The sequence below is a fragment of the Rhipicephalus sanguineus genome, chromosome 11, assembly GCF_013339695.2.
Source record: "Rhipicephalus sanguineus isolate Rsan-2018 chromosome 11, BIME_Rsan_1.4, whole genome shotgun sequence".
Lineage (NCBI taxonomy): Eukaryota > Metazoa > Arthropoda > Arachnida > Ixodida > Ixodidae > Rhipicephalus > Rhipicephalus sanguineus.
The window spans coordinates 103,688,012-103,706,667 of record NC_051186.1 but is presented as its reverse complement, the minus strand read 5'-3'; the positions used below and the strand labels follow the sequence as shown (position 1 = coordinate 103,706,667).

General features: G+C 47.1%; 1 protein-coding gene across 1 annotated transcript in view; it reads left to right on the top strand.

Annotated features, from left to right (window-relative positions):
• The window catches only part of LOC119374665 (uncharacterized), a 43,317-nt gene that overhangs the window by 14,535 nt on the left and 10,126 nt on the right, over positions 1-18,656 (top strand). Inside the window, exons 2-3 of the mRNA XM_037644828.2 lie at positions 5,685-5,820; positions 18,545-18,656. The exon at positions 18,545-18,656 is cut by the window's right edge and continues 34 nt beyond it. Coding sequence (XP_037500756.1) covers positions 5,685-5,820; positions 18,545-18,656 — 248 coding nt within the window. The remainder of the gene's footprint in view (positions 1-5,684; positions 5,821-18,544) is intronic.

Here is an 18,656-nt window from a genome sequence, read left to right as displayed (position 1 = left end):
ATATATATATATATATATATATATATATATATATATATATATATATATATATATATATATATATATATATATATATATATATATAGATTGTAATGAAGGTAGTGGACATGCGACTTGACCTAGGGAGAAGACAAGGACGACGACGAGCGATCGCTACCTGTGCTGCTAGCTAGTCCTTGTCGGAGTAAAACCGGTGTCCAGTTGTCGCGACTCCTACGTTTAACACACCCTCGTTTGAATATATATATATATATATATATATATATATAGAGAGAGAGAGAGAGAGAGAGAACTCCTTCACAAAAATGCTTCCGATGCGCGCAATCGAACAAGCGACCTCTCCCTCCGCAGCGCGTGGCGCTAACCACTACGCCACAAAGCGCAGATCCTTCAGGTAGCTAACGGCGAGCGTTATATACAGAACCTTTACCGCTGGCAGTACTCAGAGACGGCAGGCGCTTATAAGCGTTTCTTCATTACCAGCGAGATGGCGCGATGAGCGCAACGGGCGCATTTAAAAGTCGTCGGCCAGCTCGCTCGCTTCTTCTAATATTTGCCTAGGGAGAACCTTGCCCTTCCGCTGTCTGCTCGCGTGGCAGTTGCTGCCGGGGGGCAGACGTTTTTGCAGCGTAGCAGCGCGTCCATCACGGGCCGCTTTTCTTGCTATCGCATTCATTGCTTCGTCCTTGCGGCGAAACTGTGACTTCTTATATCTAGCGCTCTGTACATTCCTGCTTAAAAATTGGCACCAAAGGAACAGGCTGTTTACCTTACAGTCATCAGCAAAGTTACACGGGTTAACGTTTTGTTCGATCACAAATACCACACAGACACGTTCTAGGTGCTTGCCAAGCAAGTCAGAAAAACCGTTGTGAAGTATTTTGTTGGCAGCACCACTAAACGTGACCGAGAGAAACTGCCAGACGCACAATATCGTGCGGAGTTGACCTTGTCTAGTCTGCAATGGCGAGGCAAACTGAGACCAGCATTCGAGGAAAACATTGGAATTGACTCGCGACTTTGAAGCCGTTAGTGTGTAAGCGCAGAGACGCCTTCACTTTGCGTATCGTTAAGGTATATCTTCAGCCTTTCCCTTCGTTCGCATTTACTCTTTCACTCTCTATCGTTACAGGAAACATGCCGAGTAGTGCCTAACACGATCTTCGTTCGTATGTTCGCTACAAATGATTCGACGCTTTATGGCACCGTTTTCTAAACTGCCAATTATGGGTCAGCGAACCTGTTAATGTTGTTCATAATTTTTGCACGCCTCTTGGATAGTTCGTAGTCATCCTGTTTACATAGGCGTATCTACCGGGGGGGCAAGGGGGGCGCCAGCCCCCCACTGAGAAATCTTAGGGGGGCGGAGCCCCCTCACTTTGGACAGTGGTCATTGTCGGCTGCAGACTGGGAGATTAACAAGTCAGGTAAAATTTTACTTGAACACAGCAATAACAGAAATATGTTATAAAATTTGTCCTCCAATTCAGCTGTGTCGACTGTCCTCCGTGTGTCATGACCACGCACTGTAGGCTGTCTGCGGTGTGGGCTGCCTATTCCACGCTTGCGCGTCTTGCGTTCGAGCATTGCAGAGGAGGCTATCGCTCAGGTGGGGCTCTATAACATTACAGCAATCTGTCATGCTTTTATTTTTTTCTGCCTGGCCTGAAATTTACGTAATCGGCGACGCAAATACTAGCGGGAACCAGTGAACGTTTTATCAAACTGCCTCTTTTTTTTCAGGAAATTTGGTTTCTTTCTTTGAAAACGAATAGCATCGCCACTGCCCCATATCCAAGCTGCTGTGAGTTGATGAATGTGCAGATGCGTCGTGTATTTGAGTTGTGCCTAGCCAGGGGAGCTAAAAGAGATTCCCACTTTAGTCTCCGATTAATCTGCTTCAACTCGCTTAACATATGGTAGCCTGCAGCGGTCGCTGCGGCTTTTACCAAGTTTGTGGAGTCGAGCACATTGAGAAGCCCAGCTTTCAAGTTTGACCCGTATCTTGATCTACGTCACCAGGAAGATGATCAGCGTCCCCGGTTTCCTGGACTAAGAAGGCTGCCCACCTGCGAAGGATTGTGTCTGTTCTTAATAATGTTTATTTCTCTCTCTAACTCTTTGTCAGCAACGATGAGTTCACAGAGAGTTGTGCACGCGCAAAAACAGCTCAACATTGTTATACTACAACTGAAAGTATCTATTATACACATATGAATCCATCTCGCCCGCTGCTATATGTAGCCGCTGCCAATGTGATTGGCGGGCAGCCTTCTTGAATTGCGTTCAAAAAGAGACACTGTGGCTGTTCCGAAAAAAATATTGTTCAGCACAGTAATGCGCTGATATTTTGCAGACTTCATTCTAACGCCGCGAGTTTTCGCATACTCGTGACGTCGCCTAACAAGGAGGCGATCTTATGGCACACGGAAAATTTTTGACGAATAGCGAAGAACCAATGACAAATGAAAATAGTTTATTATTATCATTATTTCTTTTACGCAGTCATTCGTAAGTGGTAATTACGCGGTCGATCACTTGCACGTCATTTGTTGCGTCGTGTTACGCGCAGGTGCTGTGAGCGCGACCCAGACAATTTCGACCAATCATTAACAGCTAACGACCTATACGGAAGGAGACAATGCGGTTTAACGTTATAATCACCCACATTTTTTCAAAGAAAATTTGAGCTTACACAGTCTGCGTAGGCTATTTACTTGGAGGGGCCGGAGGGGAGGACTAAAGGGCCACTTCACCGCTTTCCCGTCCACCCCCCACCCAAGCTGGGAAAAATCGGAGGGCAAGGAACGACATCTACTATATCAATTAGTAGTCATTTATAATCTTGTAGCTGTACACAACCAGCTCAGTGTGGTTTCCATAAATATTATTCGACTGAACTTGGTCTTCTTCATTAGAAATACTTTATTTAGAAGGCTCTCTAAGAGTAAAGAAAATGGCACTCGTATTATCCTGAAGACTTCTGCGAGGTACGTTGCTTTGTCAGCGACATATTTTGTTTAATACGTGAGAACTTAAGGTACTACAGTCATAACAGATTCTTCATACTCATCGTATTTACAGCGCAAACTGAGACTGTGAAGTTCGCAGATGGACTGCTCAGACGAAGTACAGGCTAAATGTGGCTGTACTTTTTAAACTTCACGAAAATATTTCCAAAATGTCATTAAACACTGCCGTGTTGTCGCAGTATAGGACGGCCCAACCTGCACAATCTTTTTGTGCAGATTCTTCCTTGATTGAACACAAAGTTTTGAAAAGCAAATCATCTAATAGTCTCAAAAAATCACGTCAAATTCAGAGAAAATGTAGTTCCTTCTCCCTCCCTCTCTCTCTCTCTCATATATATATATATATATATATATATATATATATATATATATATACACACATCGTCCACTTTTCTTTCTTCACAATTACCTTATATATATATATATATATATATATATATATATATATATATATATATATATATATATGCAGCGGACCGAGTGAGAGACGCCAGCCCTCCCACTCAGGAACGAGTTGGTACGCCACTGCCTGAGCAGAAAGTACGACTCCTCGCCCCGCAGGCACGTGGTCCCAGATATATGTTACACGGTAAATGCCAGTGTGACATTAACGCCGCGAACATAAGACGAAGACATAGAACGCATATCGTCTGTGAGTGGTATTCATTTAGTTCAAATTCGGAATGTCAGCTTCAACTGTGTCACCACCATCTGCCTGAACAATGAAGTATCGAGCGACGAAATGTGAACACTATTTGATTTTGTTACGAGGATGTTGGAAGTACATACGGGGGTATATGTACAGACTAAATGCACGTACGGTCCAAATAGGCAAGATAGCAGACCGATGCAATCAATAATAATAATATCTGGGGTTCAACGTCCCAAAACCACGATATGATTATGAACGCCGTAGTGGAGGGATCCGGAAATTTCGACCACCTGGGGTTCTTTAACGTGCACCTAAATCTAAGTACACGGGCCTCAAACATTTTCGCCTCCATCGAAAACGCAGCCGCCGCGGCCGGGATTTGATCCCGCGACCTTCGGGTCAGCAGTCGAGTGCCATAACCACTAGACCACCGTGGCGGGGTGGACCGATGCAATCGAACACCACCAAGCGTCTTGCTTGCTTGCTCCTTAATACTGACCCACTATTAGGATTGTCCGAGAAGCCGATGGCTTATTTAGGTGTAAACACACAAATAGAAAGGCAGGACAATGGAGAAAATTCATATAATTAGCAATAGAATAACGTAGTTTCAGTCATACGGTAGAATAAATAAGTAAATAAATAAACAAATAGATTTTATGAATAATAAAGTATTTCGAGGTCCTCTTTCTTCAGCATTTTCATCACTCCCCATCCGTAACCATATGAAATACGTCGCGGTCATTTTTTTTTGTCCGGGTCTTCTGTGCACGCTGTTAACGTGCCATGTTTTCTTATATATCCGTCAAGTTTGGGGTATTCGTGTAACATAGCCAGCTTGTATTTTCTAATAGGGTAACTAACGGAATAAGGGAACGACAAGATTTATACTGGCGTAAAACAATCGTCATTTATTCCTGTAATATAATGTAATGGAGCAGCAGAATAGAAATGGTCCGAACGTCGCTATCAAGTTTCTCGTTAAATCCATGTAGGACCGCAGACTCTTCTGCATATACTTCTGGAACAGCGTACAAAACTGGCCATTTGGTTGAACTTCATGGAGGCGCGACGTGTACATATGTGGACGCAACTTGTTTTTGCCAGTCCTTTGGACCAGTGGTCAACACAGAGCAAAAACCACTGTGTGCAGGAAGAATCGCATTTTCTGCGTAACCACTGTGTCTTGCCTTGGACTCAATGTGCTCCATATTACAGCAGCCGACCACTTTGGGGAGGACACTGCGATGTTCAACGGCTCGGTGACGTCAAAAAGTCAAAAAGTATTACTTTCGAAATGTCAAAAGTATTATTTTTCTTTGGTCTGAACGAACGCAACCAAAAACAACTCGCGCATGAATTTTTGGCCTATGATCTGATTTGTTTGGTGTAAAAATCGAATATGACTGACTGCGGAATAAATAAATGTTTCATTTTGCGCTAATGGGGCTCAATTACTAAAACTAGCACAAAACACCGCATTACTTTGTTTTCTATCTTGACATGTAATAATGAGTCTTTCAGATTAATATTGTACAAATTTCACACATTTTCAGACATTCTGTCATAATTCGCGCCTGAAAGGAATAGCGGTATCCCGAATGCAACCGCTCAGTGGGAATTCTGACTCACAATGCTACCATATGGGCAGTGTGGGCCACTATTGCATGCTCGACAAGGCAAAAACTGGAAACCCTTGTGGCGCGGTTGTAAGTGCGTAACCTCCCCCCCCCCCCCCCCCCCCCCCCGCCTCTCCCAAAGCTTCCACGAATAATACTCCTCTGTCGGACAACAGCAAAAATTCGTCGCGACTGTCGAATAAACAAAACTCCTTCGAGATGCCGAGAGCCGCTACATCGCTGACAACGACGGTGCGCATGTCGACGCACGGCCGTCACCTAGGCCGCTAAAATGCTCGTGTCAAGCTTGAGCGTATGGAGACTTACTGCTTTGCATATAGGGCGAAGAGATCGATATCGAGTCGACATAAACGTTCGCAGGATGTGTTCGCGCTCAGTTCAAGGACGACCCCAGCTGCAGTGACGACGTCATCGATGCCTGCGGCACCGACTTCATCGTGTTCGCCAAGGGCCCCGAGATACCAGACACGCCAGAGAAACTGGCCGAAAGCTGCAAGTGAGTGGGCGCCCCACTAAGCCTATACATTGCTGCAAAATTAGCAGTACTTTTATTGAGGTTGCAAGTTCTTTAGCGGTTTTCTTAAGTAACTTTTGAGGACTATTCTTCGCCAGTATACATGAGACGCCAACACCATCTTCACAACTCGATCGGATTAGCAAGCCAAACGGTATAAAATAAGATCACAACAGGACGAATTTTCGTGATCTGCTCCTACTTAATATTGCATAACGTCCTGTTGCAATATAAAACCACAAATGTGAGTAAACTAGTCTAGCTACAGGTATTAGTACGCTACATTTGAAAATATCTGCTCTGCTTAAATGCCTTTCTCTGTTAAATTCGCGATATCTAGAATGGGGAGCATTACTGCGGTGGAGGTATAGTCGTGTTTATTATTTACGATTCAAGCAGTCGGTCTCCAGACACGGATTATTCTCTCATAGCCAACGACAGGGAATCTTAGTAGAAGTCAGTGATATAACACACGAGTCAATAGCATTCCTGCAATTTTTGTAATGCGGCACAGTAGCCTGGAAAAACGTCACGCGAAGGATTAAGGGAGAGCACAGAGCATGCTTACGTTGTCTTATACCTACTTCAGCCTGTGTGACATCACACTCTTGACTATACCAGATATTGTATGAGAAACTTTATAAAATATGTAAACAAGCCAATGTGCACGTACTGCTATCTTATTTGCACGTATGCAAAAAAAACGAAATGTTAAGGTTGCTTCGCACTAATGGTGCCAAGCCTGAAGGAAGCGTGGAGCTGGGCGGCCTGCCTAGTTTCTCTTTATTTTTCATTTTTTTCCCGCTTTTTGTTTGTTCCTTTCTCTTTCTCGCAGTCTTTTTCTTCGATCTTTTTCTTTATCTCTGTTTGCTTCCATTTCTTTCTGTCTCTCTCTCGCGCTCTGTACGTTTCTCTTTCCTCGCTTGCTTTCTCTCTCTGTATATACATTTCTCGCTTCCTCTTTCTTTATCTCTCTTTCTCTCTCTCTATTCTTTCTCTCTTTCTTCAATTCTCTCTGTTTCGTTCTCTTTCAGTCTTGCTCTCTTTTTCTATCCTTTTTCTGTATATTTTTTCTTTCTCTTTTTGTCTATTTCTTTCTCTGTTTTTCTATCTTTTTGTTCTTGCTTCCCTTTCTCTCTCTCTATTTCGCTTTTTCTCTTTCTTTATCTCTCTCGCTCTCTCTGTACACGTTCTCTCGTCCATCAGAGTGCATCCTACGCCGCACATATCGGCGAACGTGTTCTGGGAGCGAAGCAGAAGATGAAGAAGAGAACGAAGAGGAAGAAGAGGATGAATAGTGCCGGTTCATGATTGTTTTCTCTCGACTCTGTATGACATAACGAAAAGCTCAACAGCTTAACAGCAGTACACTCGCCGCCATGGAAACGAGCGATGCTGGCTAACACTGCCAGGTTTACAGTTTTAAAGGGGCACTGACACCAACATTTTGCATCTTGTTTTTTCTGTTACGATATGTAGTTAACGACCCACTAATCACGGCTGGAAAGCTCGTTTGCTCGAGCGCGAAACCGTTAGTTATTTCGAGAGGGTTTTATAGCGCCCAGTCGCAGTTTCGGTTTCAGAGAGCGCCGAGGGAGGCAGGACCCAGAGTGGTGGCTGTGTAAGCATAGCTGGCTACGTGAGCACACATAACCGCGTGCACATGAGCACCACGTCGACAACTCTTTTGAACGAATGCTTCCTGGTGCTGCTACAATGCCCTCTGAGGCGTTGTAAATATGCGTGACCCTCCCAAGATGCACTGCCGAGGTGAGGACATCAACCTTTGTTCTCCCGTGCAAGTCTCCCCTTCTTTCCGTTGAAAAGGTCTGCCAGGAGTCAGTGGGAGAGAGCGCCCGCAACAATCGTGGGAGCCAACATAAACTGGTGACGCAGGTGGCCGTTGGTTGTTTACTAGGACAACGAAGGCGCGTTTCGCGTGAAGTGGGGCGACGCGCACTTTAAACGTGATTTTAAATATGTTCTAGGCTATATTATCCCTTGATATTTCGTAGATGATGCGTGTGTGTCCACATAAATCCACCACACGGATTATCGCGCCTTCGAAATTTTGTGTCAGTGCTCCTTTAAGGCCTAGATATAGTCCGGCGTAGCGTGCACGCCTGTAGAGTTCAAAAGCACGGAGCAGGCTGGCGTAGCCGGCGTCGCGTAGCGGACCTCATCGCGCGCGACTTTGTGCGCTGAGCGCGCCGGACTATATCTAGGCCTCTACATTCACAGCTCTACATAATAAAGTGAACAAGGGGGGGGGGGGGGGGCGTAGCTCAATTGGTACAGCATCGGACGCGTTATTCGAAGGTTGCAGATTCGGTCAGTGCCGGTGGCAAGTTGTCTTTTCGTGCACTTTAGTTTCTTTATATTGATACCATTTTACTTGGCTGCAGTTAAAGGCTACAAGTAATGCCCCGATATCTTCATAATAAGAACTTGTTGTTGGGCGAGTTGGTGAGTACTTAACATCGTGGTTTAGCGCTAAAGAAAGACAGACAACGAAGGCGCGTTTCGCGTGAAGTGGGGCGACGCGCACTTTAAACGTGATTTTAAATATGTTCTAGGCTATATTATCCCTTGATATTTCGTAGATGATGCGTGTGTGTCTCTCACATGTGCCCGATATCTTCCTTGGCTTCGTTTTCTGTTGGCTTCATTAAATTCTGTCTTGCAGAAAAAAACGAGCCCTTGATCGATTCCCTTTGATTCATGCTCCTTCCTTCATTCATCCGAGTTTGTGTCTCATGTTAGCCTCTAGTTAACTGCCCTACAGTCACTGATGACTACTACTGACACCGTGCGCATATGGAATCCAATGAGAACGGGAGTCCATACAAGTTATTTAATGTGAGAAGAGGTTTATTGGCGGTGCGTTCCTGTGGTGACGCTCTGAACAAACACAGCGAGTCGGGGCAGAGCACCGTCCAGAAAGATGCCAGCGACCAGCAGCGCGAGGCGAGTGTTGGCGATACTGCTGGCCAGCGACGCGTCTTCTTCTTCACAATTCACCCCCGCCGAAAAAGAGCCATCCTGGCGACCTAGGAATCTGGAGGCAGATGGCTGTCGTATGGCTTGAGACGTGCCACGTGGACGAGGTCACGTCCACGCCGGCGCATGTCGTCAGATGGGGAAACTGGCTCAATGATAAAATTCACCGGGGATGTTTGCTCCAAAACACGGTAAGGCCCTTCGTACTTTGGGACGAGTTTTGAGGAAAGTCCAGGAGCTTGGTAAGGAACTGCCAGCCATACAAGAGATCCAGGGGAATAGCTGGGACTTCGAAGTGAGTCGGCGTTGTTTTCCTTCTGGCGCTGTTGTTCTTGGGATGTAAAGGTGCGCGCGAGTTGGCGGCACTCTTCCGCTTGTCAGGCAGCTTCGGACACAGGTGGGCATTCGGAAGCGTCCGGACGATATGGTACGAGAGTGTCGATGGTGTGCGAAGGTTCACGGTCATACAGGAGGAAGAAAGGTGAGAATCCGGTGGTAGCCTGTGTCGCGGTGTTGTATGCGAACGTTATGAAGGGAAGAACGCGGTCCCAGTTACCATGATCAGATGTCACGTACATCGCGAGCATGTCACCGAGGGTGCGGTTGAATTGTTCGGTGAGCCCGTTAGTCTGCGGGTGGTATGCCGTGGTCCGTCGATGAAGAACGTGGCATTCGGAAAGCAGAGCTTCGACGACTTCCGATAGGAAGGCTCGACCTCTGCCACTTAAGGAGTTCCTGAGGTGCGCCATCTCGAAGGATGCATCGGCGTAGGACTAAGGACGCTACGTCCCGCGCTGTCGCACTTGGCAGAGCAGCAGTTTTGGCGTAGCGTGTCAAATGGTCCACAGCGACTGTGATCCACCGATTTCCATCCGGTGTCATTGGAAGTGGGCCGTAGAGATCTATGCCGACGCGGTCGAAGGGGTTGACAGGGCACGGAAGTGGCTGCAAGGCTCCAGACGCGCGTGAAGGAGGTGATTCGCGGCGCTGACAGTCGGGGCAGCACTGAACAAATTTTCGTACGAAATTGTACATGCCGCGCCAGTAGTAGCGATGGCGAATACGTTCATATGTTTTGAAAACTCCGGCATGGCCACATTGTGGATCGTCGTGGAAGGCAGCACATATTTGTGATCTTAAGCCGCGGGGAATGACCAAGAGCCATTTACGGCCTGCGGGAGCGTAGTTCCGTCGGTGTGGCTGCCGATCGCGAATGGCGAAATGGGTAGCTTGGCGTCAGAGAGATCGGGATGCAGGAGTGGTCGATGTTCCAGAAAGGTAGCCGAAAAGAGAAGCGATCCATGGGTCACGGCGTTGTTCAGTAGCAATGGAGTCAATGTCGAGAGATGTGACTGAGTGTGTGCAGTTCGTTGGGCAGGCCGAGTCTGGAGAAAGAGGCGAACGGGACAAGGCGTCCGCGTCAGAGTGCTTGCGTCCGCTGCGATAGATGACGCGAATATCGTACTCCTGAATTCGGAGTGCCCAACGGGCTAGTCGGCCAGACGGATCTTTCAACGTGGCGAGCCAACAAAGGGCATGGTGGTCCGTTACTAGGTCGAACGGGCGACCGCACAAATACGGGCGGAACTTGGTAAGCACCCATACTAGAGCTAAGCACTCCTTTTCAGTGACGATGTAATTGGTCTCTGCTTTTGTCAGCGTGCGACTCGCATAGGCGACGACGTATTCGGAGTAGCCGGACTTACGTTTGGCGAGGACAGCGCCAAGACCGACCTCACTAGCGTCTCTATGCACTTCAGTTGCAGCTGTTGGGTCGAAATGCCGAAGAATGGGAGGAGAAGTGAGCAGACGACGGAGCGTAGCAAACGCGACGTCGCACTTAGGAGGCCAGGAGGAGAGGTCTGTGTCACCGCGGAGGAGCTGGGTCAACGGCGACATGATGGACGCGAAATTTCGGACGAAGCGCCGGAAGTAGGAGTATAGTCCGACAAAACTTCGAAGCTCTTTGATGGAAACAGGCTTCGGGAACTCAGCGACGGCAGAAAGTTTCGCAGGGTCAGGTAGAACACCGTGCTTAGATGATATGTGGCCTAAGATGGTCAACTCCCGCGCGGCGAAGCGGCACTTCTTAAGGTTGAGTTGCAGTCCAGCGTTGGTTAAACACGTTAAAACCTGTCTGAGCCAATGTAGATGGGTAGAAAAATCGGGAGAGAAAACGACAATATTGTCAAGGTAGCATAAACACTTAGACCATTTGAGGCCACGCAATGTGTTGTCCATGAGTCGTTCAAACGTGGCAGGTGCATTGGAAAGGTCAAAGGGCATCACGTTAAATTCGTACAGCCCGTCAGGTGTAATAAATGCTGTTTTCTCGCGATCAGGTTCAGCTATCGGAACCTGCCAGTAGCCAGAACGTAAGTCTAAGAACGAGAAGAATTCTGCTCCTTGAAGGCTGTCAAGGGCGTCGTCGATGCGCGGTAAAGGATAGACGTCTTTCCGCGTCACCTTATTTAAGCGACGGTAGTCGACGCAAATGCGAATAGACCCGTCCTTCTTGCGAACTAGCACGACAGGAGATGCCCAATGACTGTGGGATGGTTGAATAACGCCACGGCGTAACATATCTTCGACCTGGTCGTTGATGACGCGACGCTCTGCAGCGGAGACGCGGTACGGTCTTTGACGCAGCGGTGGTTGCGAACCGGTGTCAGTGTAGTGGTGGACGTCCGACGTGCCGCCCAACTGCGGCTGAGAAACATCGAACGAAGTCGTGAAGTGTTCGAGAAGTCGAAGAAGTCAGGGTATCAGCGATTGAACTCGTGAATATTTCACTCGACGAGCCCTCCTGTGTTGAAAGGGCAAGAAGGTCGCTCGAGTCAGTATGACACGATTCGTCGGGCACGTTCAGAAAGAACGAAGAGTCAAGCTCTTCCACACGACCGAGACATTCGCCGACAAGCAACGTAACCGGTGCGGAGAGGGCATTTTATACAAAAATTCACGGCTTATCCACGGAGTGAATGATGATGAGTGGGCGAAGCTGCGGAGGTTCATCGGTAAACCGTGAATCTTCCGTGAATTCTGCCCAGTACATCATCACCGACGTGAGATCGGGCGCGTTTATACTAAAGGTTCGATGAGAGTTATGACGACTTGCAGCTCACTTTAATTTTACAAGTACGCTGTGAATTTTCATTGTTTAGAAAAACATTGCTTTAGAAAACTTCTGGCGTCTTTCGTTAAGCAGCTGGCGTCTTTTCGTTTTGCTTTAGAAACATCTGGAGTTCTTTCGTTTTGCTTTTAGAAAACATCTGGCGTCTTTCGTTGGTTTATTTCATCAATCAACGGCGTTTTGAACAAAAGTTTTATTGTTTAATCACGCACAGTAGAAATCTCACCAGGCACTACCTTGGAGGTAAACAATGGCTGCTAATGGGAATGAGAGACAGAAGAAGTCGGGTTTTAGCTAACACTTACACTTCTTCTACTAACGTTTCCTACTGGAACATGCCAATGGCTGCTAATGGGGAATGAGAGACAGAAGAATTCGGCTTTTAGTTAACGCGCACGCTGCGAATTTTTTATTGTTCAACAACGCACAGGAAAAATCTCCCACCGGCACCACCTTGGAGGTCAAGATCTGGTACTAGCGTTACGACTGGTTACACACTACGACTACTACGACTACGAGGGACGAACGGGTGCCGCCTTAAGGAGCTTCGCCCCTAAAATATTGCTGCGGCCGGCAGCGATGTCAAGAGCAGCAAAAGGCAGTGGGACGGTTCTGCGATTCATGAAGGTGTCGTAAGGTGTGAACAAGACCGTAGCATCATTGAGGCCAGCGCAAAAGACAGGGACGACGGCAAGAGTGGCAGGCGGAATGTCGGTGTCCTCGCGCACGACGAGTTTAGGCAGCTGAACAAGAGCGTCGTGGAATGGCTCTGCACACAGCGGCGAAAATTCAACTTCAGCGCGTGCGCAGTCGATGACGGCATTGTGACGTGATAGAAAATCCCACCCGAGGATGACGTCGTGCGAGCAGGCAGGAAGGACGATGAACTCCACGACGAACATAGTGCCTTGAATGAATACGCGGGCAGTACAGGCTGCGAGGGGTGTGATGTGCTGTGCGCTGGCCGTGCGAAGCGAAAGTCCAGAGAGTGGCGTGGTCATTTTTCGTAGTGAACGGCAGAGCTTGGCGGCTACAACAGAAACGGCAGCGCCGGTGTCTACAAGGACAAATGAAGGAACACCATCGACAGATACGGCGACTACGTTAGCAGGGGAAGTGCGAGGACTTGGGCAGTTCGAAGATGGCGCAGTTCTCGCCTCTTGAACTGCGGCGTTTAGTTTTCCTAGTTCGAGGGTCCGGGTCCGCGACGCATTGGGGAGAGCGATCGCCGTCGATGAGATGGTGAGCGGCGCGACGGAAAGTCAGGGTGGTCAGTGTAAGCATCCGGTGATGAGGGTCGGGTAGGAGATGGGCGCATTGGATGAGCACCGTATTGGAACGACCGAGTAGCGTCGCTGGATGTTTGAAAGCGACGGCGACGTGCCCTGGAGTACCGCAGGCGTAGCATATGGGGCGATTTCAGGAGTCCTCCAAGAAGTGCTGACTCGCGGCTCGGCCCAAGATGTAGGAAGAGGTGCAGATCGGTGGGCATATTGCTGCATAGGTGGGTAAGGCTGCTGGGGAGGCCTACGCACCACCTGGGCATACGTAATAGGTGAGGCTACATGCTGCATAACCGGCGCATATGTAAGAGGCGCGGCCACGGACTGCTGATGGTGAGCGACGGGAACGGCTTGAGCGACCTCTTCGGCAATAACAGTGCGGAGAGTTGGCGGCAGACGAGAGGGCGGCTCCTGTGTGAAGGGGACTAAAGAAAGTTGACGAGCAACTTCTTCGCGCACGAAGTCCTTGATCTCCTGAAGCGTCGGCGAGTGCTCGGGAACAGTACCAGGACTCGAGAGCGAGTCGGCGTGCGATGAAAATGGCCGTGTCAGGGCGCGCTGCTTCCTCAACTCGTCATAACTTTGACATAAGGTGACGACTTCCGAAACTGTGCGAGGATTCCTGGCCAGGAGCATCTGAAATGCGCCATCGTCTATCCCTTTGAGGATGTGCTGAATCTTGTCAGACTCAGGCATGGCGGCGTTGACACGGTTACAAAGATCGATGATGTCTTCAGTGTAACTTGTGAACGTTTCGGACGGCTTCGGTGCTTTTGTGCGCAAGCGTTGTTCGGCGCGGGGAAATTTGCGGACAGCGGGTCGGCCAAACACTTCAGCGAAAGACGTCTTGAATACTGACTCTGTCGGGATGTCGCTTTTGTGGTTGTGATACACCATTTAGGCAACGTCAGTGAGATAAACCACGACGTGGGTCAACTTGTCGGCGTCATCCCACTTGTTGTGCGCGCTCACCAGTTCGTAGTTAGTGAACCAGTCTTCTACGTCGGTCTCACCGGCACCGCTCAAAACCTTGGTGTCCCTCATCCGAGGAACTTCGGTGCCGCTGCCGGACTGGGCGGACGGGGCCGGTTGGTCGACGTTGGTTGTCATGACGGGCGGAAGTGCTCTGCTTCCTAGCTCCAGGTTCAGTTGACGGGGACCCTCAGGACCCTCCACCAATTGAGAAGAGGTTTACTGGCGGTGCGTTCCTGTGGTGACGCTCTGAACAAACACAGCGAGTCGGGGCAGAGCACCGTCCAGAAAGATGCCAGCGACCAGCAGCGCGAGGCGAGCTTGGTTGGTTGATCCTAGAGGAATGGCACAACCCACCACGGGGGATCGGCCACGAATCGTGCGGCAGTAGGATGTGTGAGTGGAAAAAAAGGGGGGGGGGGGAGAAAAAAAAAAGGATAATTCTAAAGAGATAATTTTAGGTAAGCGAAAATGTTATTTGTGTTCGCGGTTTCCTAATTGAATGCTAAAGAGATAGAAAAAAAGGAAGAGAAAGAGCTAGTTAGTTAAATAAAAGCATTAAATAAATAATGAACGATAAATGAAATAAATAAAATGAGTGTGTACTAGAAATATTAGCATGTCAGTCTTTTTGATTCGTTTATATAGTTAATTACTGCCTCACATATGTCCCTGTTGCAGTGACCCAGTGCCGACGCCCCCAGGGAGAGTAATGCCGTTACGGAAAGCTCAAGCCCAAGTTTTCGGAAAGGAGGTTCAAGAAATCTTTGCCTTAGATGTTGATATCTGCGACATTCTGTGAAAAAATGCTCTATGGTTTCTGCTTGCGAAAAATAACAATATTGAGGGGAAGGAACGAAACCAGGCCTGTGTAAGTAAAAATTTAAAGAGGGAATTGTGCATCGCAATCTAGTTAATGTAACTTCTAATTGTCTTGTGCCACACCATGAACTATGCCATGGAAACGTAAGGTGCTGAAAGTCTGCCCCGTTTAGAACAGAAGATCGTGTGTGTTCCTCTCGAATACAAAAATATCGAAATCGTGCGATAGTGTTTTGGGAGAAGGGTCTTATAACCTTCAGGACTGGGCCCTGAATCGATGCCGCCGCCATGTGTCCGCTGCTTCATTTAGAGTTATTCCAGTATGACCTGGTACCCAAACGAAACGGACAATACGTACATGATTGGGCATATATGTATATAATTCTGATAGGCAGCTCGATGACTTTGGTACTGTCAAAGCAGCGCAAACTGACAAAGAGTCGGTCAATATAACCACTGAAGAAATAGATGCTGGGAGTTTGCGTAATGCCAGAATAATTGCCATTAATTCTGCCTGGAATATTGGCGTAAAATCGGGCAGTCGAAGAGAAAAGGACCAGTTAAATGCTGTTCAATAAATGCCCACTCCTGCCTTCTCATCTGCAACGGAGGCATCTGTGGCTATCACTCAGCTTATCCGAAGACTCTTATGGTGGTCGTTCAACAACCCGTTTAAATATCTAACAGGCAATAGTTTAGCATTTTTTGGAAATATATCATCAAATTCTATTATTGTTTTATGATTCAGTACACTTGGGAAACTTATTTCGCGCATTGTTACTTGTAACGGCTCCAACAGCTGCTGTACGAAAATTATTTGACGACGATGTAACCGAGACCACTCACAATAAAAAAATCTGGACGGCTCGCTAAGAAATATATATTGCAAGCGTCTCTGTGGGGAGGCATGGATGTTTAGAAATGTCTGGACTGTTATAATACGAAACCTAGTTTGCAGAGACGGCAGGTATGTTTCATGGTAAAGAATATTATTAGCTACAAACTTAGGAAGACCTAAACATATCCGTAATGCCTCACGTTCTATAGTTAGGAGAGGGCGTAATTTATAAGCGGGTCCCCCACAGAATAACACACATCCAAACTCTAATATTGGTCGGACGTACATGCTATATATCATTAACAATGTTTTTCTACGCATTCCAAAACGAATGCCGCTGATTCGCCTTAACAAACCAAGTGCACGTAATCCTTTGGATGCAATATACTCAATATGTGGGCTCGAATAAGATTTGTAGTGTATACTATGACTAAATATTTTAATGAATCTACCTGTAGAATAAAATACTGCCCATACATCAGTGCGATTCGCACAGAAGTCAACGGGAACGCGAGAAGAGCACTCTTGTTAACGTTAACATTAAGGGACATGTGCAGGTCACTAAGCCATACTTCAATCTCATTCATATATGATTGTAGAATATTATACAGCAAGTGTATATCATTAGAAGCTGAAAAGAATGCAATGTCGTCCGCGTATACATACACTTGCACGTCATTGTGAGAAGGAATAGAGCTTAGTAGTATATATACTGCTGACCGGCGACGCGTGTTCTTCTTCACAAATGCAAGTTCTCTAATATCACCCAGACACTCCTCAGTGGTCTACAGAATCTAGTCATCCTATACCTGGACAGCTGCCTCTTACATTCCACGTCGGACATGTTAACCCTCTATTGCATGAATTATCAAAAATTCATTTGAAAAATCATTTGCTCAGCTTTTGTCATAAAATAGATGAGGAAGAAAATATGCACGAATTTTCAAATTTATTGTGACTATAATAATGAAGATACAGGTTTGTGCCAAATATGGCACGCCATGCAGATGGGCGAGTGATATTGCTGCCACACTTGAAAAACAAAATCTCGCTGATTGTGGTCTTTTTAGAGTGATGTGTTGAACAAAACAAAGCGATTGTTTTCTGTGTTCCGGCATAATTGAAGATTTTACTTAGTCCATGTGACGGCCGACATCTATGTGCAAGATGGCTGCTTACACGCTTGCCTGTTCGCATGGTGCTGCCTTGCTATACTTTGCTGCCCCAATTACCACCACTGACTTGCAGTTAGGAACATCAGTTGCCGGAAAAAATCGAAAAAAAACTAAATATTGACTTGCATAGGTGACACCCTACATAATGTTGTCCGCTTAACTGCGCAAATACTGCGTAAAAGAATTGCCAGGTGCTGTTGCCGGCACCTCTGAGTTTGGTGAAGCACTTTAAAATATAGCACCACAACCTAAGTCCTGCACAGCAGAGCTGTGCTGCATGATCTCAGAGGCTGTGCTTTGTCTGTATTTGTATTGTGCACTACAAGATAGATGGCAGCATATTACACATTTTCTCACTGAAATACATAGGGTGTCAAATATGACCCATACCAGTTTCCGCCTCTAAACCATAGCGGGAAAAGTAATTGAGAAAATTAATAACGAGCATGAATTTTAAGACCACAAGATATGCGAACATTTTTTTTACAGACTTCTGAAGCGATAAAAAGATCGCAAGAAAAAAAAACAGCAATCACTGTTGCTCGCGTGCCGAACTTGCACGCGTACTGTGAAATCTGTCTCACGTCTAGTTTTCGTACTGCTCCTGGGATAGCAGCCCTTTTTTTTATAGTATAAGTGCGCATAACCAAGGGGATTACCCTTGCAGTGTCACAGTCTCAACTGGGTCTTTTGCGCCTGCAATAAGAAATGTTAATTGGTATGTGTCAATTATGAGATGCCATGTAATAGAGGAATAATTATACCTTCATTGAACTGGTAGCTCGCGTTACGTGAGGAAAAGAAGAAAGCTTTAGTTTTACGATGTGGAGAATTGCAGCGCAGAATTCAAGAAACATCGAGAAACAAACAATGATGCACACTACATCAGCGCCTTTGTTGTGTGTCGCATTGTTTGTTTGTCCGCGTTTCTAATATTTTGCGCTGCTGTACAACATGATGTAAAACAATCTAGTTCGCCAGTACCACGTGAACAAGTTTAGATTCATTACTTTTACTTCGTTCCCATGCTGGCTGCAGCGTCATGCGCTGCAGCTAAAGATACGAGCACGAGATTTGCCACTAGTGTATGATTATGAAACTCAATCCCGAGAACGCGCCGCGTGAGATCACACCGGAAGTCCTTGATGCAGACGTCCCGTAAACCGGTTACGGAAGCTATTCGCGATTCCGCTTTGTACCTTTCCATTGAAAGCTTGGTCGCCGCTGCAAAGCGCGACCAAGTTTGCTCGCACAATGACGGAAGTGACGTATGGTGCTCGTCCTATTTCCGTCCGAACCCACGACATTGCGCGGAGCAAGTGGCAGCGATGCGCTGTAGAGTAAGTTGCTCCGAAATGACCAGCCGAACGCGCGAACCCGCGGCAGATCGAGCACTGGCAAACTGATTCGCAGCCGCGGGGCAAGCAATCCTGCTCCGTATAGACCACTAGAAGACTCCATTACTTTTCCCAATGTCGCACAGGCAGGAGCTGAAAAGCGCTGACTGCACCAAGGACTACACAACGCAGTGCCTGCTGGGATTCACGCGTGGCGCCGCCCTGGTGGCCGTCAATGCAGCCGTGGAAGAGCTGGAA